A 23,150-nucleotide genomic window follows, 5' to 3' on the forward strand; every position below is an offset into this window, starting at 1 on the left:
TGGTTCTGAAATGAAAAAAGTCAGGAGAGAGCATGAATACTTTGCTTTCTAGAGATACTATCACACAAATGAGTCACTTACAAGGAAGTACTTTTGAACATAAGAACTGCATGATGGCAAAGAGTACTTTGGTCTCACTTTGTCTTTGACATATGTTTTCTCATGAGAGGATTTTTCTTCCGTGTTGCTTTTACTGCGTTCTGAATACTGGTGATGAATCTTAGAATGAGCGGGTATTTAGAATCTTAAGTTTTCCAGACTTAATCTCTAATCCGTCTCCCAAAAAGTCACTGATATGGTAAACACTCTCAGTCATGTTCACAGACAAAACAAAGGACGAATAAAAATTCTAATAATTTGGATGTGGGATGTCTGCAATCCTTGTGAGTGACTGAGAGTCACCCATCTAACTTTGAAGTTTCTTTATTGTTTTAGCAAGACAGAACCTTTCATCTACTTACTGCAAATGTCACAGCATGGAAGGGTAAGGAGAGATTTTTCTGGTGTCAGAAAACAAGCACTAGAGGGAATGTAAAACCATCAACAACAATAAAGATGCTCTGAAAGAGAACTGGGTACCATAAGATTTATCAATCAGGTTCTCACGGGAAAAAGATAGTTTGCTCTCATTAGGTACTTGGAGAAAGTTTAGAGAAGGGGCCTTTTACACACTGTGGACACAGGGAATGTGGAAAACACAGGGACATTGATAGTATCGATAAGAAAATTGAGTCCCACCTGAAGGGGTGAACAAAGACTGGAATGCAGAAGAGTTGGATGGAAAGGCCACCAAGGGAGGAGCTGTGACCTTTGGCGTAGGGTTGCAGTTAGTCAGAGATGGCCCTGCAGAGATAGAGGTGGGGGAATGGACACCCCAGCCTTGCTTTTCTACTTCCACAGGGCCTCTGACTTGGACTTCCCATTGGCCAGCCAGGCAGAAGTCAGAGAGCAAGAGATCCCACCGATGTAGTGCAACTAGATCAGCCTCAGGGGGCAAAGAGCTGGGTGAAGTGTGATTCTGCAGAGGCAAATGAAGACTATGTGGCCCAGATGGGATTTTTCAGATACAAGTGGAGACATTTTAGGTTAGGATGGTCCCTAAAAAAGAAGTGAGAGAAACACAGTAAGAGAATCCTGTGACTTTCAGATCTCCATGAACCACAGAACAATCTTTCCAGAGAAACCCGATACCTCCCTAACATAGTACTTGTGACCATGCGGTGCAATGACACATGTGACCAGTGGTTAAGACGCTTAACATGTGCAGGATTTCTGATTTGAATTTTCCTGAGTCTTTGAACTCTATATGCCATTGCCTGATTATGCCAACTTTGTGTGAAGAGGGATAGGTGGGAAGGGGAGGCGGTGTGGACTGAGAGCTGGGAAGAGGCTTCATTCTGGTTAGTTCTCACTGCATAACAAACCATTCTGAAGCTCACTGGTTAAAAACAAAAACCATCATTTATTTGTTCTCATAAAGCTGCCATTTGGGCAGGACTCAGTGGGAATGGATCATCTTTGCTTTCTGCAACTTCGCCTGAGATGGCGGCCAGCCGGAGGGCCCACTTTTGTGTTGCCTCATTTGCATGGCGGGCAAGTTGATCTGAGTCACAAATGAAAGGTGAGCTGGGAAGTGGACCAGTGACTTCAGGCCCTCTGCATGGGGGCCTCTCAAGAGACAGCCTGGGCTTTCTCACAACATGACAGTCAAGTTCCAAGGGTAAGAACTCCAACAGGGCAAGGAAGCATTGCCCACATGTAACCTTAGAGTCACAAGGTGTTGCTTCAACCATCTGCTATTAATTGAAATGGTCCCAGATCTGCCCAGTTCCAAGGTAGAGGACACAGGCCCCGCAAGTTAGTGGCAGGAGTAACAGCATCAGGTTATAGGAAGAATAAGTAGAAGCTACTGTCACAGCTATCTATGGAAACTACAATCTACCACTATCGCAAATCATCGTAAATTCAAAAGAAAAAAATGAAATGTTCTTTACTACCAGAACATATGCCATATTTTTGAAAGCATCCTCCTAATCCCATCTAAAACATGTTCAAATATGCCCTTCTCAGCTTCTTCCTTGATGTTTTTTAATTGTTCATCATAAATCCTCTTTAGCCATTTTATTTTTTCCTCCCGTTCTTCCTGTGATTTATCAGCATATTCCTTTTCTACTAGTTGAATTTCATTATTTAATTGATCGGTGTAGATCTTCTTCAGATCTTCTTCCTGTTGCCTCAGCCTCTTCTCCGTGTCCTCATAAATGGCATCAGTAAAGTAATCCCCTCCGTTGCTCTGCACCATCTCCTCTATCAGCTCCACCAGCTCCTGCACTTGAGCTTCCTTCTCGGCCTCTGAGGCTCTGTTGTTGAAGGCACAGTAGCGGTTCCCACACTCGCTGATGATGTTTCTTAGCTTCACATCTGCATCTGCTAAGAAGTCACTCAGACTCTGCCCCTCCAAGTTATCTTTGCCAGTGAACAACATGATCATGTGCCTCAAGGCTGGCTTCCCAAAGACACACTTGATCAATGCCATGGTCTTCTGTTCTTCCTCCGTGTAGCGGTTCAGCTGGAGGACCAAGACGATGGCGTGGGGCCCAGGGCAGGAGTAGAGGACACACCGACTGATTTCCCTGCACGTGGTATTCAGGGTCTTCTTGGTGTCAAAGAGCCCTGGGGTGTCAACAACAAGAAGTTTCCTCCCCTTCCACTCCTTGGATGCTTTTTGACACTTGGCGGTGACAGCATGGGGAGCAACTTTAGACTTAAAGACTCTACTCCCCAGGATGGTGTTTGCCGTTGCACTCTTCCCACTTCCAGTTTTCCCCACCAAAACAATCCTCAGAGTGTTGTCCTGAGGGTCTTCCATGTCACTATCAGTGGCTGTGGGGTGTAAAAAAGAGAAGGAAAAGGAAAAAAGTCAACGAAGGTAAGTGGAAACCATCACGTTCCTCTTATCTCCTTTGTGTTTCTCCATGAAAACCTGCAGTAGTGTACTATCCATGTTGGTCCCATAAAGACAAAAAGATGAAACAATTCACTCACCATGGAAGAAACAACAAAGTAGTTAAAGAGTTCCCCTACAAAAGAGTACCAGGTCCAGATGGTTTCATGGGGATCTCACTTAAACCTTTCTTAAACTATTCCTGATGACTTAAAACAGAAGGAAATCTTTCCTGTTCTTTCTATGCCACAAGTATGATATTGATCTCAAAGGCTAACAAAGATTTCACCAATAAATAAAGCTACAGACTTGTCTCATTTGCGAATACTATTGCAAAAATCCCAAATAATTTGTCAGACACTAAAAAGTAATACCCCATAATTAAATGTGATTTATTTCAGAAATACAACGGTGGTTCAATATGAGAAAATGGATTGTTACAATACATCCTCTTTGGTAGAGTTAAGAAGAAAAATACTTTGATGCAGAACAGACATTTCCCCAATTTCAACGCTGTTTTAATAGATACTTCTTTCACGTGATTTTATAGAAATATAAATTTTAACAAATTTGTCACCATATTTTCTCTGCAGCTAAAATAGTTGACTATAAACTTCATTTGGATGAATGAAGAAAGAAAATTAGCCTGTAGGGTCAACAAAGAGAAGAATGATGAGGGAGGGCCGTCTCTACCAGATAGTAAAATATTTTACCCCTATACTTAAGGCAGTATGACGTGTGTGTGAACAGAGACAGAACGGAAAACAAAAAGAGACAATTCAGAGATAGACCAAATTGGTCTACTATATTCATGAGTATCCAGTGCAATTGTATTACGTTACATTTATCGTCCATAAAGCAGCCTCTCAAAGCAATGGGGCGAAAGATAGACTAATAACCAGCATTGGGATAACTACAAAACCACACAGAAAAAGACAAAACTGCACCCACGTCTTCATGCCATTCACATGCTAAATACATTGGAAACATAACACTAAAAATCAATCCACATAAATACTAGAAGAAACTCAGACCAATCCTTTGTAACCTAGGGGTGGGGCAACTGTTTCTAAGATTTGAAAGATTGTAAGGAAAAGGATTCATACATCTGACTGCATAAAGACCTAAAAGACAATGGGAGACAAGGAGCATCACAATTAAACTATGAATGTCAGACTATATCAAAGAGTGTTAATTCTCCTCTTATACAAAGAATACCTAAAAGTAGAGAGACAAATTCCAACAGCTTGATAGAAAATGGAGCAAGACATAGGAATAAACAGTTCAAAGAAAAAAAAGAAATGCCAATGCTCCTCAACTATGTAAAAATATATGAACACTCACTTAAAGTAGAGAAAAATAAATCCGACATAGGAAAAGAAAATAACTAAATATAGTAAATTAAAATTACACTGAGATACTATTTCTCCACTTACGGATTTGGCAAAAATCGAAAAATTTGCTGCTATAATTAGTCAGTAAAGGTTTAGAGGAAACAGTTCTCTTCTCCATGGCTAATGAAATTGAAAAACAGTCTAAAACCTACAGAGGAGAAATTGGCAATATCGTACAAATTACATATACATTTATTGGATTCTGAGTCCCAATTTTAGGACTTATGCCTGTAGTGGTCAGGGCAGCTCACTCCTAAACGTGCAATTTTGGCATGCTATTTCTTTTTTAATTTTTTTACATTTATTTATTTTGGAGAAACAGAGTGAGAGAAAGCGTGAGCGGGGGAGGGGCAGAGAGAGAAGGAGACACAGAATCTGAAGCAGGCACCAGGCTCCCAACAAGCTGTTAGCACAGAGCCTGAAGGGCTCGAACCCACGAACTGTGAGATCATGACCTGAGCGAAGACGGACTCTCAACCGACTGAGACACCCAGGCACCCGGGCATACTGACTATTTTAAGTGAAAGTAACTTAAGATACAACCTATGTGGGAAGATTACTAAGACCCTCTTCTGTCCTCCTGCAAGCAGAAAACAAATTCTCCCGTGTAAAAGGTGTCCTTCCTGTCCCAGGAGGTAAAGAGACACCCTTATGTCCAAGGATGGGAGATTTAGAGCCAAGAAGACTGTATAAACAGCCCACTACTTTCTACTATTTTACTACCCCAGCCCAAAGTCTCTTTAGAATTCCTCCCTAACAGATGCTCCCAAAGTTAAGTTTTCCTTGTTTTGTCAATCCCTCACAGATCCATCGTCTCTTTGCCTAAAAAGTATAAAAACTGCCTGCCTTGGTCATTTCTCTTGGTTTTAGTTTCATTACTGAGCATCTGTGCACACTGCTTTTTTTTTCTCTCTTGTTAATCTGCCTCAAGTGAATGTAATTCTTAGTGCAGCTGGAAGACCTTGAAGGGTAGAGGAAGAAGTTCCCCTTCCTTATGTCCCAGAGCTACACTGACAAAAACACAGGAAAAGTTTAGGCATATGTTTATTCTCTGTGTCACTATTTGTAATAATTAAAGACAAAAAATCCACCAAATACCCACCAGTAGGAGTCTGGTTGAATAAACTAAGGTACATACACACAGCGATATACTATCCAACTGTAGAAAGGAATAAGAAATACCTCTCTATGCCGGGATGGAGAGATCTCCAGGATATTTCATTAAGCAACAACAACAAAAAAAAGGCAAAGTGAAGAAAATAATATTTAGTTTACTGTCATTTCCCTGATGGGGAGGAACATGAACTATAGGTACAAAATACAACATATATTTCATGCACATGATAAAGCAAAGGCAAATCATCTGAACTGCCACCAAAGAAATTGCTGACAGAGGGCTGGGAGGAATAAAGTGGGGGACAGGGTAGAAGCTGGAAACTACTTTGAATATACTTCAATTTCATAGATTTGTCTTGAAAGCATGTACTTCCTTCTTTTTGAGAGTTCGAATTACAGCTCTTCTCCTTTATGAAAGACCTACATGTGTACCTGCTGTTGCTGGCTGACATACATTCAAAGAGGAGTTTTCATTTGTACAAAAAAAAAAGCTGAACACGAACACAGCGTTCCGCATTTGTTTTACAGCCAATTGAGCTAATGGAGAGGCCGAGTGGGCCGTTGTCCACGCCAGCTGCCAATCACCTTCCCCGGGAACCTCACACAGGGGTTCACCACCCAGTCACCAGTGTGTGAGCCAGATGAGCACGTGGGCTTTCTCTCAATTAAATGTGTGCATCTGTTAACAAGTTGTGTTTAAAAGTATCAGAAACACATAAGGGAGGTTATTTGGGGGAGATCTGGGAATGCGCACCCTTTTTCCATGTACATTGATGGTAATTGCTTCTCTCCTTTATGTCATTTTGTTTCATAAAAGATTTCATAGGAACATCTGCTTGTGGATAGTGAGGAACATCTGTAAATAGCTTACATAATTATACAACAAAAACTATATTTTCAGATAACTAGTAAAAATCAAAAGCAAATGCAATACATAGTATTTGGTGTAATAGACAAACCACACAAAGAATTGGTCCAATAAACTTGAAAATGCAGTTGCTTCATTGGCTATTGTCCTAAAGGAATATAGTGTAAGGCCAAATAGGGGGAAAAATGTCAAGAAAATCTTAAATTGTTTTCAGGAATCCTGTCCTATTCTTAGCTTTTTGTGCACATGTGTAGTTTTGAAGCCCAAGGACAAACCCAGTGACAATGAACACCCTTAGCACCCATACTGTGTACTTCAAATGCCATTTCCCACCAAAAACTTTAGGACTCTTAGGAGAAGGTACCGATTCCAGATGTGGGCCATGAAATGTACACTTGGATCCTAGACTATCTACTCATACTAGAAAGCGAGGATTCTACCAGAAACTACTCAGACCATGGGACGCCTGGCTAGCTCTGTCAATACAGCATACATCTCTTGATCCCACGTTCATGAGTTCTAGCCCCACATTGTGTGCAGAGATCACTTTCAAAAAAAATGTTTGGATCTTACCGAAAGAGGTACAGGGCCAACTTGAAGAGGCTGACTGGACAGAGATGGGGTAATTTGAGTACCAATGAGAATAATAATTTCAATGGATTGAAATTCATCAAATATGTTGAAGTTCATGAATTCATAACAATACCAACATCACAAAAGAAGTGAAGTGTTCTCTTTGGGGTATGCTAGGAAATGATGTCATCAGTCTGAACATGGACAAAAAAGAATCAAGCATTCCTTTTGTCTTATTAACTACACCTTATGGAAATGAAGGTATGATCCAGGGGAACTTTCTTTTTAAAGGATTATGCCATCCAATAAATGAAGAAAGAATGATAGAATTATAATATTATGATTTGTGACCGTTAATGAGAGAAAGTTACTCTAGACTATCATTACAGTCTGCTACATTACAGAAAGAGACAGAAGAATATATAAGGTGCCTTCTGCTGGACGTTTACAACTGCACCTATGAAATATTGCCACCCAAATAACCAGGCAAGCCTTAATCTGATCAAGCCTCTCCTTAAATTTAAATTTATACAAAACAGGGAAACTAGAAGAACCTGTCATATGATGTCTTGAGGATTTAATGAGCAAAATGTACACTGTCCAATTCTCTTGGAAAAAGGACCAACCATTTCTTAACCAAAAACATTTTACAAAGAGAAACAGGAAAGTGAAAACTTATTTATCAAATTAAACAAGACATATGAAAGAATCGAAATTTATGAACCGTATTTGGAGCTGATTTTGAACTCTGATCATGGTATATTTTAATGACCTTTATCTTCCAGACATACATATGTAAATAATTACTGGTAAAGTGATAAAATTTTTAGTATTCTAGTAATGTAATACTTTCTAGTATTCTAATGTTTAAAGTGTATGTATGTATGTATGTATGTATTTAATCTCTACACCCAGCATGAGGCTCAAACTCACAAGCCTGAGATCAAGAGTCCCATGCTCTTCCAACTGAGCCAGATAGGCACCCCCACTCTAATTTTTGAAATGAGGAGATTGATGTGGCTCAGAAATGCTGAGAACATTGCCCAAGGTCACTGCGCTAATGGGCTTTGGGCAGAGAAGGGATCCAATGCAAATTATGTCTGACCATACACTCATGCATAACCCTTGCACGCTCTGGTCTCTTCTTGGTTCCTTCTCAGATCCTTGATTCTACATTTCTGTTTACACTGGATCAGAAATAGATCATGGGAGGCCAGGGAGGTAGTTCACTCTCTGTCCAGAAACATGAACTGGTAGCAACCCTGGAATTAGAGAAGGCAACCAAAGGGCTTCACACACATTTGTTTTCTATAGAATAGCTCATTCTCTCCCTCATAGCACCCCTTCCTTACCTCCTCTGTTACACTGTCGATCACACCATTTCTCTCTTACATGTTGGAAAGGACACAGCCAGCTGAATTCTAGGCTTCCTGTGCCATTTGTGACCTGGGTATCCAGGGAATTTGATAAAACCACATGCACATCGTCTGGGATTCAGATTTCTTTCAGGAAAAAAGAGGGATTTGGATAGACTACTCTCTAAATTGCCTTCCAGGTCTAAAGACCTGCCTTGAGGACACTAGTTTCCCACTAAGGGAAATGGATGGGGTGTCAGGCAGCACTCACTCTGTCATGACAGCAACTGATGGAAGATATGCTGTTCAGCAAGTTTGTCCTGCTAAATAGGAGACGTGTGGACATGGGGCAATCAACCTCCTTACTCCCACTCTTCCTCCCCTGGGACCCCTTTTTGCTGGGCTGCTGGCATGACACTTGGTCCCCTCTCAGACCAGAACCCACACCCATGCACACCCCTATGTCCTGCTGCCCCTCACAGCTCCATTGCTCTGAGGCCAGGCTCACCTTCTTTTGAAGGAGCTGAGTTCCCCATTGTTCTCCAAAGAACCTGTTTGAGGTGCTGCTTTTGCTTTCGGTGTGAGGAAAATGTGTTTCCCCCTTTAAACCTCTGCGGCAGGAAGCTCAGATTGGTTGGAGCTAGTGAAGAAACTATTTGGCTTTAAAGAGACGGAAAGATTGCCCTATAATTGGAGGAGTGCTTTAGTTTTACCAAGGTGTAAGCTTTTTCTCCATGTGCCTGCTCTCACACCAAATTTTCCAAACCGATATTTGTTGTTTGGGTTTATACTGGTGGATCCCAAAGGGCCTTATTAAATGACACAAATCATGCACACAGAGCCAGGCATGGTGTTGGATCATCTTCCCTGCATGGAGTGGGTGACTCTGGGGTGATTCTAGGAAGAAGAAACTCAAATACGTGGCTAGATGTGTCCAAATTTAGAGCCTGAGATACTTCCCAGTGATTGTATCATATGGGTTTTCATGATAGTCTTTCATGAAGGTCTCAAGTTACTCATTAAGAATTTACCAGCCTTCAGTTACAAAGCCAAGACTCTAAAGGATTGGGAGCCAAGAGAAAAAAAGGAAGATGTGGCCTGGAAAAGTCTTCCAATGACCATACACCTTCTCTAGTTTTCTTCATATGGTTCTTTCAAGCCCCAAAATATGCATGACCTGACAACAAAAGATGCACCCAGGGTGGAGATCAAACTTTCCCCTACAACCTTCCTACTTTCCTCTACCCCAGACCCAGGCACTGGTAGATTTTCCCAGATTTAGCCAGTGCATCCATTCCAACCTGCTCTGGAAACTTTGAGATGATAGGCAGATGGGCAAACCTCTCATGGTTGACCAGCTGTTCCAATTGTCTCTTGCATCATCATAAAATTATAATGTTTTTGATTATATATTTTTGTTCACTACATTGAGACATGGGATTACTTGATGCTCACACTTCAAGGTGGGTACTAAGAGAACTAAATGTGGCAGGAAGTAGTGGCCAATGGGGAGGCAACCCATGGAGGGAAGCAGCTAGATTTGGAAATTATTGTATTAATACTATATTATTGGCCCATATCATTAGACCAGTTATTGGTGCTAATGACTTGGAGGGCCCCAGGTAACTGTTTTCCAACTTGCAATAAAGACACAGACCAGGACCAGCTATGTAATTTGCAAAGTCTGGCACAAAAGGAATATGCCAGGCCCTTTGTCAAAAACAAACAAAAAAAAAATAAGAATTTCAAGATGACATCAACAGAACAGTAAACCCTTCTAAGTACAGGGCCCTGTGCAACGGCACAGGTCACATACCCATGAACTTGGTCTTGTGAGGCTGCATACATATAAGTCTAGAGGAGAGCTAGAATCATATTTCCTGCTCAAAATATCTCTACCATTTCCTAGTTTCATTTCAAGCTACATATTCCTTGAGTGAAACTTGTCCTTGGATGTTTTCATGGTCAGCTAATTGCTTCTCCAGGTATTATGCTCAGGTACGCTGTTAAGTTCCCTAGAGGGAACAGGAGACTAGTTGACACAGAATCCATGGATGCCACAAGAAATCAGATGCGGGTCTCAAATGGTAACAGCCTTGTGATCCTTGGTCAAAAAGGAGCATGTGGCCCCCATCAGTCCCATCCTGAGCCCTAAGTTAGGAGTGATCTCCTTCTAGAAGATTCTGGATAGAAGCAGTGTAGCCCCATATCTGAATTGTTCACTTAGCCACGCTCCTGATCATTGAGGGCTTCCTTCCACTTGCACCTATGCTGTGAGCCACAGGCCTCTCCACCGCTTGTCTCCTCCTGCAACCCTGGAAACACAACTTTCCACCCAGGATCTTGCTCCTTCCACATAGTCAGAAGTGGAGAGATAAATGTGGACAAAACCGCAGCTTCCTTTTTTATGTTTTCCTTTGATTCTTTCCATTTCACACACACAGAGAAATGTGGATATAATGAATTTTCAAAAGGTGTGGGGTCATTAAGAGACATTCTTTGAATTCTATAGGAGTCTTCTTGTGGGGTTCAGGGTGTTTTCTGATGCTCAGATCTAGATAATCTCAAAGCTCAACTTATCAAAATAGTGCAGAAATAATAACAGTAGTTTAAAAGAATCATTTCCCCATTGTCCTGTTTCTTCTACATATCGTCTTTGGAACTTTGGTGGATCCATTTCCTATTGCCTCCATAACAAATTCCTAAAACATTAGTAGCTGAAAGCAATATAAACTTCATCTTCTGCAGTTATGGAGGACAAGAGCATGGAATTAGTTTTATGGAGATAAAATCAAAGTCTTGCAGAGCTCGTTCTTTCTGGAGGCTCCAGGAGAGAATCCATCCATTGCCTCTTACATCTTCTAGAAGCTGCCAGATGCCCGGGGCTTGGGGCCACATCACACCAATCTCTCTGCCTTTATCACATTGCCTACATGCCTCTCCTTAGAAGGACCTTTCTGAGTACCTCTGGGGCCCACCCAGATAATCCGGAATAATCTCCCCATCTCAAAGTCATTAACTTAATCACACCTGCAAAGATGCTTATGGAATAAGGTAACATTCACAGGCTCTGGGGATTAGAGTGTGGCCATCTTTCGGGAAACACCATCCAGCCTGCCACATTTGGGTGAGTTAACCTCTCTGCAACTCACTCCCCTAATCTTTAAAATGGAATACTTACTTCAGACAGTCATTGTGAAACCAGATAAATTTGTACACATGAAGTGGTACTCAAACCATAGTTATCAATAGGTATTAGTTAGTAGTAATAATTCAACCCTCAATGCTCTTCTCATAGATTACCATCCTGAGGCTCATCTACACATCATAGATGCTGTCTTAGTCAGCGTGGACTGCCATAATACCACAGCCTGGGAGCAGGAACAGCAGTAATTAATCTCTCACAGTTCTGGAGACTGGGCAGCCCAAGCCCAATGTGCCAGCCAACTTGTTTCCCTGGGAAAGGCTCACTTCCTGATTTGCGAATGGCACTGTCTCACCGTGTCCATACATGATGGAGCGAGGAAGCAACTCTCTGCTATCTCTTCTTCCAAGGACACTAATCCCATCAAGAGGACCCCAGATTCATGAACTCATGGAAACCCACTTATGTTACCCCCAAATACCATCAAGTTGGGGGTTAGGGATTCTGGAGCCTTCTCGGTGCCACATAAAACTAGTCACTTCTACTTTGTAACAATCTCTTTTAAGTGGATATCACTCAAGGTTTCCTGGTTTCTCCCCACTCACTCCACCCCCAAAGGGCACTGCATGAAAAGGAAGACTCAGCACCTCCACAGCCTGTCTACCAGGATAAGGGAACTGGATTATCTATAGCCCTGCACTCACATGTCTTTAATGAAATTGTCTTCTGGCTCCACGGATGTGCAAGAAGAGCTGCCTCTTGCAGGCTAATAGCAGCCATGTCACAAAAGAGATATAGGTGTTCTGTGTGACAGTGCACTTGGGGCTGAATCCCTCAAAGGAAACATTGACCAAACCCTCATGAAATAAGGACCATGCCCCCCAAAGAGCCTTTTACTGTCTTCCACGATGTTATATTCCGTTATGAACCACAACCATTCAGTCCTGTTCTCAAACAGGTCTCTGCTTCCTCCTAAGGCTTCTCCGAAGATCTACCAAAAGTGACCACTCAGAATTTGTGTCTTCACCAGAGGGTCACAATCTTGGAGCTTCAGGGGAAAAACTGTAGGACGTGCTCTGAACTACTGTTGCCTCAAAGAGACTCTTCAGAGCAGGTTTGCAAGATGGCAGCACTGACTCAATGCTCAGACTCTGCCAGCGAGCAAAGCCAGGACTACTGGGACTCTCAGTCTGGAAGCATATGTACCTCAGGAAACCAGACGACTGACTCAAGATCCAGCAGAGTGAGAAGTAATGACATATGACAGAGTGAACGGATTCAAGATGTGCCATTGTGGTTATTTGTTTGGAATATTGATGCATTCTGTTTGATGTTCTACTTGTATGGCTATTTGTGGAACCTTATTTCTTTCTCCTTACACGAATTAGTAGACTGTGTATTTGTAAACCCACAACAACCGTCTTTAAATATTACTTCATCTTCACCTACCCTCAAAATTGAGAAACAAATGCTTCTACTAAGTTTCATTCACTTTCATGTTGATAGAACCATTTGCATAGGTTTAATAGAATTCTGTCCTCCTGTTTCCAAAGATACCATTGGAAAAATCGATTCTGCAGCAAGGCCATATGTACAGGGTGATATATGAGAGTGATTGTTGTTTAAACAAACACCATCAGACCACTGCTAAGGAGCAATTGTTGTTGTTACATGTGGAGCTAATGTCTCCAAAACCTTCATGAGAAAACTAATATGATGTCTGGCTTCCAGGATCCCAATCTCTGGGAGTAAGGAAGTCCACTCCCAGGTAGTCCAGAAACCCAGGCAAATTTTGGAGACCTCAGGAAGAGGGAAATTCATTGAGATTTATGGGTACAGCATGCAAAGTTTACTGGAGAAAGTGTTTGGGCCTTGGTTTCCCACTCCTAGGATAGAAGAATGGCAGGGGCTTTGAAACGTCTGATTCAAAACTCATTTTGAAAATTTTCAAAAGAAGTTTATCCTTTGGAATTGATAGTTGCTTAATATGATTAAGCTCTAGATTTCCCAAGCAAACTCAGGGAGGCTTTTCCAGTTAATTAAGATTCTTGCTGCATCTGTATAAATAATCAGGCCATGCATAGTAAAAACAATCTTCTAGGATCAACAATACTTGTTGGAGACTGTTTATGATCACAAAGTAGAGAACGCTATGAAAATGATCCAAAACTTAGAAATAAGCAAGAGAGATTACTGGAGTGTTCTATTGTTCTGTGTGGTGCTGTGCTTGATGATCAGCTGTGATACTTTACAACACTTTAAGGACAGAGAGAATTTTTGCACATCTCTGCCTTGGAGATACTCAGCGAATTTTCTGTCTGGTGGAATGTAGAACTCAAAAATTACATTTTACTACTCTCTTGAACACATCAACATTTGATTTCAAATGAGCTTTGTGTTTCTGTTTGTTTGTGTTTTTTGTTTTATTCTTTGCTTATTTGTTTGTTTTTAACTAGGTTTCACACCCAGCATGGAGCCCAAACTCAATACCCTAAGGTCAAGACCTGAGCTGAGATCAAGAGTCAGACGCTTAACTGATTGAGCCACCCAAAGGAAGTTTGAACCAATTATAGAATCATACTGGTTCTCTAGTTAAGCCATGAGTTGAGCCAAATCTTTGATGTGTTTATACTTGCCCAGGAGTCATGAGTTTGCTTTTTTTGAAAACTACAGATAAGAAAGAAAGGCAGAAATAGCATGATTCAACCCTTGGAGGTGGAAATATACTGGACACAGAGAACAGCTAACAATTTGGAGTGCAGGAATCATTGCCAGCATTTACTGAGGGCCTACTGTGTCCCTGGAACTTGCCTCTCCATCATTATCACCTTCGTTCCTTACAAAAGTGTAAAACAGATATTAACAGGAACAATGATATCTAGAAGAATCTCATTCTTGGAAGAGGAGTTGAGACTGATTATAATGACTGTTGAATACCAGGCCAAGGAATGTGGATTCTAAGCCCCAGGCAGTAGAAGACTTCCAAGAAGTAGAGACCTAAGAAAACTATCCCAATGGGTTAACCTGGTAACTGCAACTAGGACTGGAGAGGAAGAGATCAGGGGTACTGTACCCTCACACTGCACACACTGTCCCTCTCTTACCATCCATCCTAGGTTGAATTGTGTCCCTCTAAAGAAGTCCTAACTCCTGGTATCTGAGAATGTGACCTTCTTTGGAGCACGGTCTCTGTGATGTCACGTCTTTAAGTTAAGGTTGAGCCCTACTCCAATGCCTGGAATCGCTTCATTCACAGTGAGGGAAGTTTACACACAGATACACACAGAGAACACCATGTTGCAAAAGAGGCAGATATTGGAGTGAAGCTCCTAGAAGGCAAAGAACAAAGCAGGCCAGCCCGCACCAGAAGCTAAGAAGCAGCAAAGAAGGATCCTTCCCCGGAGACTTCATGGAGAGTATGGCCCTGGGAACGTCTCGGTTTGGCACTTGTAGCCTGTGCCAGTGAGACAGTAGCCATAACAATGAGACAGTAAGTTTCTGCTCTTTAAGCAACAGTTTGTGGTCATTTGTTACAGCAGCTCCTGGGGGAATTAATATAGATTTTAAGGCCAAGAAGTAGAGTCCTGCTCTGGTAATTACCTAAAATGTAGGAGTCGTTTTGAAATTGAGTAATGCATGGAGCCTCGAAGAATTCTGAGGTGCATGATAAAAAGAAAGGCCTAAGAGGATGTCGGTGGTAGGATGATCATGCAGGTCACTTTCTGGTGAGGTCCCAGAGAGGTAGGGACCACGCTGCTGGACATTGGAGGGACGATGGCACTTGCTACAAAATGGCAGGGGGCAGGGGGCAGGGAGGCGGGCTAAACTGAGGTGGGCTGCTGGGTGGAGAGTAGACTATGTAAGTGATGAACTTGAATATTTAGCTGAGGAGAATTCCGAGAACAGTGTGGAAGGTGCGGCCTGGTTTCTCCTTGCTGCTTCTAATGAAATGATTGAGGAAAGAAAGTGGTGGCCTATCTCCAGCCAAAGAGCACCAAGATGGCCAGCTGCCAGCAGAGCCCAGGAAGAAGCAAGCAAGGTCCTCCCCTCAAGGCTTCAGAGAGCGCACGCCTCTGCTGGCATCTTGACTTCGGACTCCAGGAGCTACCACACAATCCATGTCTCAACTGTTTCAACAGGTGTTTGGCCAACCTGTCGTGCAGTGCTAGGCATCCAGTATGTCCCCTCCACCTTGCCCCTGCCTGCTTTCTTGTCCCATCCTCTGAGAAACCCAAAGGTCTCCCCTTCTGTGGCATGGTGTGAACAGGGCAAATCTTGTAGACTACGTTCTTCCTTATTCCCGCCACATTTCTGGCCCAGACGGACCCCGGGTCCCCCTGATGAGAGAGAGCTTGGGGCTTTCTCAGAATTTAGATTTCAGTCCTCTAAAGAATTCTCTTTTTGGAAACAAATATACAACATCAAAACAAAAACTAACAATTGCTTCTTTTAAAGAGACACACAGGAATTTAAAGCCTGGGAGTGCGGTTAAGGCCTCCTGAACTCTGAAGGCAAAAAGGCAGACTACCAGGGTGCCATGAGCTGGGGGGTCTGAGGTAAAAGCGGGCCCCAGTCCCAGGAGCAACAATCAATCCCTCGCTCTTACAGAATACCAACACCGCACAAAAGGACTATTTTCTCTTAATCAGCAAAAATGTTTCCTTAATATATGAAAATCAGTCAGTGGAAAAGTGTGTGGGCCTGATTCTGCCATGATCGAGATCTATGGCTTGGAGAAAACCCAATCACAAACAGACCCCAAAAAACCACAATCCCCATGTGCCCCAGTATCTTTATGGATAAGAAGTCCCAGATTGTCTCAATTCAATGCCTCCCACACAACAGCCTCATGCGAGACTATCTGGGCCTCTCCCAATGAGGACAAATCCCAAGACTTTCCCCCCCACATGATTCATGACCCTGGGCCCATGTACCTACACAACTTCTCAAGTGTAAGTGGGGTCTCGTAAATGGCATCGGTAAAGTAAGCCCCTCCGTTGCTCTGCACCATCTCCTCTATCAGCTCCACCAGCTCCTGCACTTGAGCTTCCTTCTCGGCCTCTGAGGCTCTGTTGTTGAAGGCACAGTAGCGGTTCCCACACTTGCTGATGATGTTTCTTAGCTTCACATCTGAATCTGCCAAGAAGTCACTCAGGCTCTTCTCCTCCAAGTTATCTTTGTGAGTGAACAACACAATCATGTGCTTCAAGGCTGGCTTCCCAAACACAGCCTTGATCAATGCCACGATCCTCTGCTCTTCTTCCCTGTAGAGGCCCGCCTGGAGGACCAAGATGATGGCGTGGGGCCCAGGGCAGGAGTAGAGGACACACTTGCTGATTTCCCTGCACGTGGTATCCAGGGTCTCCTTGGTGTGAAAGAGCCCTGGGGTGTCAACAACAACAAGTTTCCTCCCCTTCCATTCTGTGGATGCTTTTTGACACTTGGCAGTGACAGTACAGGGAGAAATTCTAGACTCAAACACTCTACTCCCCAGGATGGTGTTTGCTGTTGCACTCTTCCCACTTCCAGTTTTCCCCACCAAAACAATCCTCAGAGTGTTGTCCTGAGGGTCTGCCATGTCACTACCAGTGGCTGTGGGGTGTAAAAAAGAGAAGGAGAAGAAAAAGAGTCAACAAAGGTAAGCGGAAACCATCACATTCCTCTTATCTCCTTTGTGTTTCTCCATGAAAACCTGCAGTAGTGTACTATCCATGTTGGTCCCATAAAGACAAAAAGATGAAACAATTCACTCACCATGGAAGAAACAATAAAGTAGTTAAAGAATTCCCCTACAAAAGAGTACCAGGCCCAGATGATTTCATGGGGATCTCACTTAACTTTTCTTAAACTATTCCTGATGACTTAAAACAGAAAGAAATATTTCCAGTTCTTTCTATGACATATGTATGATATTGATCCCAAAGGCTAACAAAGATTTCACCAATAAATAAAGCGACAGACATGTCTCATTTGCGAATGCTAATGCAAAAATCCCAAATAAATTGTCAGACACTAAAAAGTAAAACCCCACAATTAAATGTGATTTTTTATTTCAGCAATAGTAGGGTGGTTCAACATGAGAAAATGGATTGTTACAACACATCCCCTTTAGTAGATTTAAGAAGAAAAATACTTTGATGCAAAACAGACATTACCCCAAATTCAACACTGTTTTAATAGATACTTCTTTAATGTGATTTTATAAAAATATAAATTTTAAAAATTTGTCTCCATTTTTTTCTCTGCAGCTAAAATAGTTGACTGTAAACTTAATTTGGAAGAATGAAGAAAGGAAATTAGCCTGTAGAGTCAAAAAAGAGAAGAACGATTAGGGAGGGCCAGCTCTACTAGATAGCAAAATATTTTAGCCCCTATAATTAAGGCAGTATGAAGAGTGTGTGAACATAGAGAAACTGAAAACAAAAACGGACAATTCAGAAATAGACCAAATTGGTCTACTATATTCATGAGCATCCAGTTCAATTGTATCATGTTACATTTCTCTTCCGTAAGGCAGCATCTCACAGCAATGAGGAGAAAGATGGACTAATAGCCAGCGTTGGGATAACTACAAAACCACACAGAAAAAGACAAAACTGCACCCTCGTCTTCATGCCATTCACATGCTAAATACGTTAGAAATAAAAACACTAAAAATCAATCCACATAAATACTAGAAGAAACTCAGACCAATCCTTTGTAACCTAGGGGCGGGGAACTATTTCTAAGATTTGAAAGATTGTAAGGAAAAGGATTCATACAACTGACTACATAAAGATCTAAAAGACAATGGGAGACAACGAACACCATGGACAATTAAAATACGAATGTCAGACTATATCAAAGAGGGTTAAATCTCCTCTTATACAAAGAATACCTAAAGGTACAGAGACAAATGTCCAATAGCTCCATAGAAAATGGAGCAAGACATATGAATAAACAGTTCAAAGAAAAAAAAAGAAATGCCAATGCTCCTCAACTATGTAAAAATATATGAACACTCACTTAAAGTAGAGAAATATAAACCCAACAAAGGAAAAGGAAAAACTAAATGTAACAAATGAAAATTACACTGAGATACTATTTCTCCACTTACAGATTTGGCAAAAGTGCAAAAATTTGCTGCTATAATCAGTCAGTAAAGGTTTAGAGGAAACAGGTTCTCTTCTCCGTGGCTAATGAGAATAGAAAAACAGTCTAAAACCTACAGAGGAGAAATTAGCAATATCATACAAATCACATATATATTTATTCTTGGATTGTGAGTCCCAATTTTAGGATTTATGCCTGTAGTGGTCACGGGCAGGTCACCCCTAAACGTGCAACTTTGGCATACTGACTATTTCATATAAAAGTACCTTAAGACACAGCATGTATGGGAAGATTACTAAGACCCTCTTCTGTCCCCCTGCAAGCAGGAAACAAATCTCCCATGTAAAAGGTCCCCTTCCTGTCCCAGGAGGTAGAGACACTCTCATGACCAGGGATGGGAGATTTAGAGCCAAGAAGACTGTATAAACAGCCCACAACTTTCTACTAATTTACTACCTCAGCCCAAAGTCTCTTTAGAATTCCTCCCTAACAGATGCTCCCAAAGTTAAGTTTTCCTTGTTTTGTCAATCCCTCACAGATCCATCGTCTCTTTGCCTAAAAATTATAAAAACTGCCTGCCTTGGTCATCTCTCTTGGTCTTAGTTTCATTAGTGAGCATTTGTGCACTGCTTTTTTTTTTTTTCTCTAGTTAATCTGCCTCAAGTGAATGTAATTCTTAGTGCAGCTGGAAGACCTTGAAGGGTAGAGGAAGAAGTTCCCCTTCCTTTTATCCCAGAGCTACACTAACAAAACACAGGAAAATATTAGGCATATTTTATTCTCTGCGTCACTATTTGTAATAATTAAAGACCAAAAATCTACCAAATGCCCACTAGTAGGGGTCTGATTGAATAAACTAAGGTACATACACACAGTGATGTACTATCCAACTGTAGAAAGGAATAAGAAATACCTCTCTATGCTGGGATGGAGAGATCTACAGGATATTTCATTAAGGAAAAAAAAGGCAAAGTGAAGAAAATAATATTTAGTTTACTGTCATTTCTCTAATGGGGAGGAACATTAACTGCAGGTACAAAATACAACATTTATTTCATGCACATCAAAAAGCAATGGCAGATCATCTGAACCGTCACCAAAGAAGTTACTGACAGAGGGATGGGAGGAATAAGGCGGGGGACAGGGTAGAAGCTGGGAACTACTTTGAGTATACTTCGATTTCATAGATTTGTCTTGAAAGCATGTACTTCCTTCTTTTCGAGAGTTCGAATTACAGCTCTTTTCCTTTATGAAAGACCTACATGTGTACCTGCTGTTGCTGGCTGACATAAATTCAAAGAGGATTTTTCATTTGTACAAAAAAAAGCTGAACACGAACACAGCGTTCCGCATTTGTTTTACAGCCAATTGAGCTAATGGAGAGGCCCAGTGGGCCGTTGTCCACGCCAGCTGCCAATCACCTTCCCCGGGAACCTCACACAGGGGTTCACCATCCAGTCACCAGAGCTGTGAGCCAGATGAGCGCGTGGGCTTTCTCTCAATTGAATGTGTGCATCTGTTAACAAGTTGTGTCTAAAAGTATCAGAAACACATAAGGGAGGTTATTTGGGGGAGATCTGGGAATGCGCACCCTTTTTCCATGTACATTGATGGTAATTGCTTCTCTCCTTTATGTCATTTTGTTTCATAAAAGATTTCATAGGAACATTCTGCTTGTGGATAGTGAGAAACATCTGTAAATAGCTTACATAATTATACAACAAAAACTATACTTTCAGATAACTAGTAAAAATCAAAAGCAAATGCAATACATAGTATTTGGTGTAATAGACAAACCACACAAAGAATTGGTCCAAGAAACTTGAAAATGGAGTTGCTTCATTGGCTATTGTCCTAATGGGATATAGTGTAAGGCCAAATAGGGGGAAAAATGTCAAGAAAATCTTAAATTGCTTTCAGGAATCCTGTCCTATACTTAGCTTTTTGTGCACATGTGTAGTTTTGAAGCCCAAGGACAAACCCAGTGGCAATGAACACCCTTAGCACCCATACTGTGCCCTTCAAATGCCATTTCCCACCAAAAACTTTAGGACTCTTAGGAGAAGGTACCGATTCCAGATCTGGGCCATGAAATGTACACTTGGATCCTAGACTCTCTACTCATACTAGAAAGCGAGGATTCTATCAGAAACTACTCAGACCGTGGGATGCCTGGCTAGCTCTGTCAATACAGCATGCATCTCTTGATCCCATGCTCATGAGTTCTAGCCCCACATTGTGTGCAGAGATCACTTTCAAAAAAAATGTTTGGATCTTACCGAAAGAGGTACAGGGCCAACTTGAAGAGGCTGACTGGACAGAGATGGGGTAATTTGAGTACCAATGAGAATAATAATTTCAGTGGATTGAAATTCATCAAATATGTTGAAGTTCATGAATTCATAACAATACCAACATCACAAAAGAAGTGAAGTGTTCTCTTTGGGGTATGCTAGGAAATGATGTCATCAGTCTGAACATGGACAAAAAGATTCAAGCATTCCTTTTGTCTTATTAACTACACCTTATGGAAATGAAGGTATGATTCAGGGGAACTTTCTTTTTAAAGGATTATGCCATCCAATAAATGAAGAAAGAATGATAGAATTATAATATTATAATTTGCCACCGTTAATGAAACAAAGTTACTCTAGTGTATCATTACTGTCTGCTACATTACAGAAAGAGACAGAAGAATATATAAGGTGCCTTCTGATGGACGTTTACAACTGCACCTATGAAATATTACCACCCAAATAACCAGGCAAATCTTAATCTGAGCAAGCCTCTCCTTAAATTTAAATTTATACAAAACACAGAAACTGGAAGAACATGTCGTATGACGTCTTGAGGATTTAATGAGCAAAATGTACACTGTCCAATTCTCTTGGAAAAAGGACCAACCATTTCTTAACCAAAAATAATTTACAAAAAAAAAAAACCAGGAAGGTGAAAACTTATTTATCAAATTAAACTTAAGAGATATGAAAGAATCAAAATTTATGAACCTGTATTTGGAGCTGATTTCAGTTTTAAATTCTAGAGGACGATCTGGGAATTGGAATACACCTGGTAATTTTTTAAAAATGCTAATTGCTTTTTGAACTCTGATCATGGTATATTTTAATACCTTTATCTTCCAGACATACATATGTAAGTAATACTGATGAAGTGATAAAATTTTTAGTATTCTAGTAATGTAATACTTTTTAGTATTCTAATGTTTAAAGTGTATGTATGTATTTAATCTCTACACCCAGCATGAGGCTCAAACTCACAGCCCTGAGATCAAGAGTCCCATGCTCTTCCCCCTGAGCCAGATAGGCGCCCCCACTCTGATTTTTGAAATGAGGAGATTGATGTGGCTCAGAAATGCTGAGAAAGTTGCCCAAGGTCTCTGCGCTAATGGGCTTTGGGCAGACAAAGGATCCAATGCAAAGTATGTCTGACCCTGCACTCATGCATAACCCTTGCACGCTCTGGTCTCTTCTTGGTTCCTTCTCAGATCCTTGATTCTACATTTCTGTTTACACTGGATCAGAAATAGATCATGGGAGGCCAGGGAGGTAGTTCACTCTCTGTCCAGAAACATGAACTGGTAGCAACCCTGGAATTAGAGAAGGCAACCAAAGGGCTTCACACACATTTGTTTTCTATAGAATAGCTCATTCTCTCCCCATGGCACCCCTTCCTTACCTCCTCTGTTACACTGTCGATCACACCATTTCTCTCTTACATGTTGGAAAGGACACAGCCAGCTGAATTCTAGGCTTCCTGTGCCATTTGTGACCTGGGTATCCAGGGAATTTGATAAAACCACATGCACATCGTCTGGGATTCAGATTTCTTTCAGGAAAAAAGAGGGATTGGGACAGACTGGTCTCCAAATTGCCTTCCAGGTCTAAATACCTGCCTTGAGGACACTAGTTTCCCACTAAGGGAAATGGATGGGGTGTCAGGCAGTACTCACTCTGTCATGACAGCAACTGATGGAAGATATGCTGTTCAGCAAGTTTGTCCTGCTAAATAGGAGACGTGTGGACATGGGGCAATCAACCTCCTTACTCCCACTCTTCCTCCCCCGGGACCCCTGTGGCAGCATCCTGTTTGCTGGGCTGCTGGCACGGTACTTGGTCCCCTCTCAGACCAGAACCCACACCCATGCACACCCCTATGTCCTGCTGCCCCTCACGGCTCCATTGCTCCCAGGCCAGGCTCACCTTCTTTTGAAGGAGCTGAGTTCCCCATTGTTCTCCAAAGAATCTGTTTGAGCTGCTGCTTTTGCTTTCACTGGGAGGAAAATATGTTTGCACCCTTCAAACCTCTGAGGCAGGAAGCTCAGATTGGGTGGAGCTAGTGAAGGAACTCTTTGGCTTTAAAGAGACAGAAATATTGCCCTATAATTGGAGGAGTGCTTAAGTTTTACCAGGGTGTAAGCTTTTTCTCCATGTGCCTGCTCTCACACCAAATTTTCCAAACCTATATTTGTTGTTTGGGGTTATACTGGTGGATCCCAAAGGCCCTTATTACATGACACAAATCATGCACACAGAGCCAGGCATGGTGTTGGATCATCTTCCCTGCATGGAGTGGGAGACTCTGGGGTGATTCTAGGAAGAAGAAACTCAAATAGGTGGCTAGATGTGTCCAAATTTAGAGCCTG

General features: G+C 41.7%; 2 protein-coding genes across 7 annotated transcripts in view; both read right to left on the reverse strand.

Moving 5' to 3' along the window:
• Nucleotides 1-22,750, reverse strand: part of LOC131508755 (GTPase IMAP family member 7-like) — a 60,392-nt gene extending 37,642 nt beyond the window's left edge. The window contains exon 1 of the mRNA XM_058723857.1: nt 22,708-22,750. Within this exon, the coding sequence (XP_058579840.1) occupies nt 22,708-22,735 (28 nt within the window). The 5' untranslated portion in view covers nt 22,736-22,750. The remainder of the gene's footprint in view (nt 1-22,707) is intronic.
• Nucleotides 1,443-22,823, reverse strand: LOC131508742 (GTPase IMAP family member 7-like). Of its 6 annotated transcripts, XM_058723838.1 has the most exons (4): nt 22,708-22,803; nt 22,184-22,277; nt 16,334-16,987; nt 1,443-2,883 (listed from the first exon to the last, which is right to left on the reverse strand). In XM_058723838.1, exons 3-4 carry the CDS (start codon nt 16,971-16,973, stop codon nt 1,994-1,996), a joined length of 1,530 nt encoding a protein of 509 aa, XP_058579821.1. In that variant the 5' UTR covers nt 16,974-16,987; nt 22,184-22,277; nt 22,708-22,803; the 3' UTR covers nt 1,443-1,993. The 6 variants fall into 6 exon arrangements, with proteins under 6 accessions (XP_058579821.1, XP_058579818.1, XP_058579820.1 ...); XM_058723835.1 differs by lacking the exon at nt 22,184-22,277 and having other exon boundaries at nt 22,708-22,823; XM_058723837.1 differs by lacking the exons at nt 22,184-22,277; nt 22,708-22,803 and adding an exon at nt 18,492-18,613.
• Nucleotides 22,824-23,150: the final 327 nt, after the last annotated feature.

Source organism: Neofelis nebulosa, chromosome 4 (genome assembly GCF_028018385.1).
Source record: "Neofelis nebulosa isolate mNeoNeb1 chromosome 4, mNeoNeb1.pri, whole genome shotgun sequence".
In the NCBI taxonomy this organism is placed as follows: domain Eukaryota; kingdom Metazoa; phylum Chordata; class Mammalia; order Carnivora; family Felidae; genus Neofelis; species Neofelis nebulosa.

Coding starts and splice junctions, on each gene's coding strand:
- LOC131508742 (XM_058723835.1), bottom strand. CDS start 22,735: ATGGGGAACTCAGCTCCTTCAAAAGAAG. Junction 16,988..22,707: donor CTCAGCTCCTTCAAAAGAAG/GTGAGCCTGGCC, acceptor TACACCCCACAG/CCACTGGTAGTGACATGGCA. Junction 2,884..16,333: donor ACTTACACTTGAGAAGTTGT/GTAGGTACATGG, acceptor TACACCCCACAG/CCACTGATAGTGACATGGAA.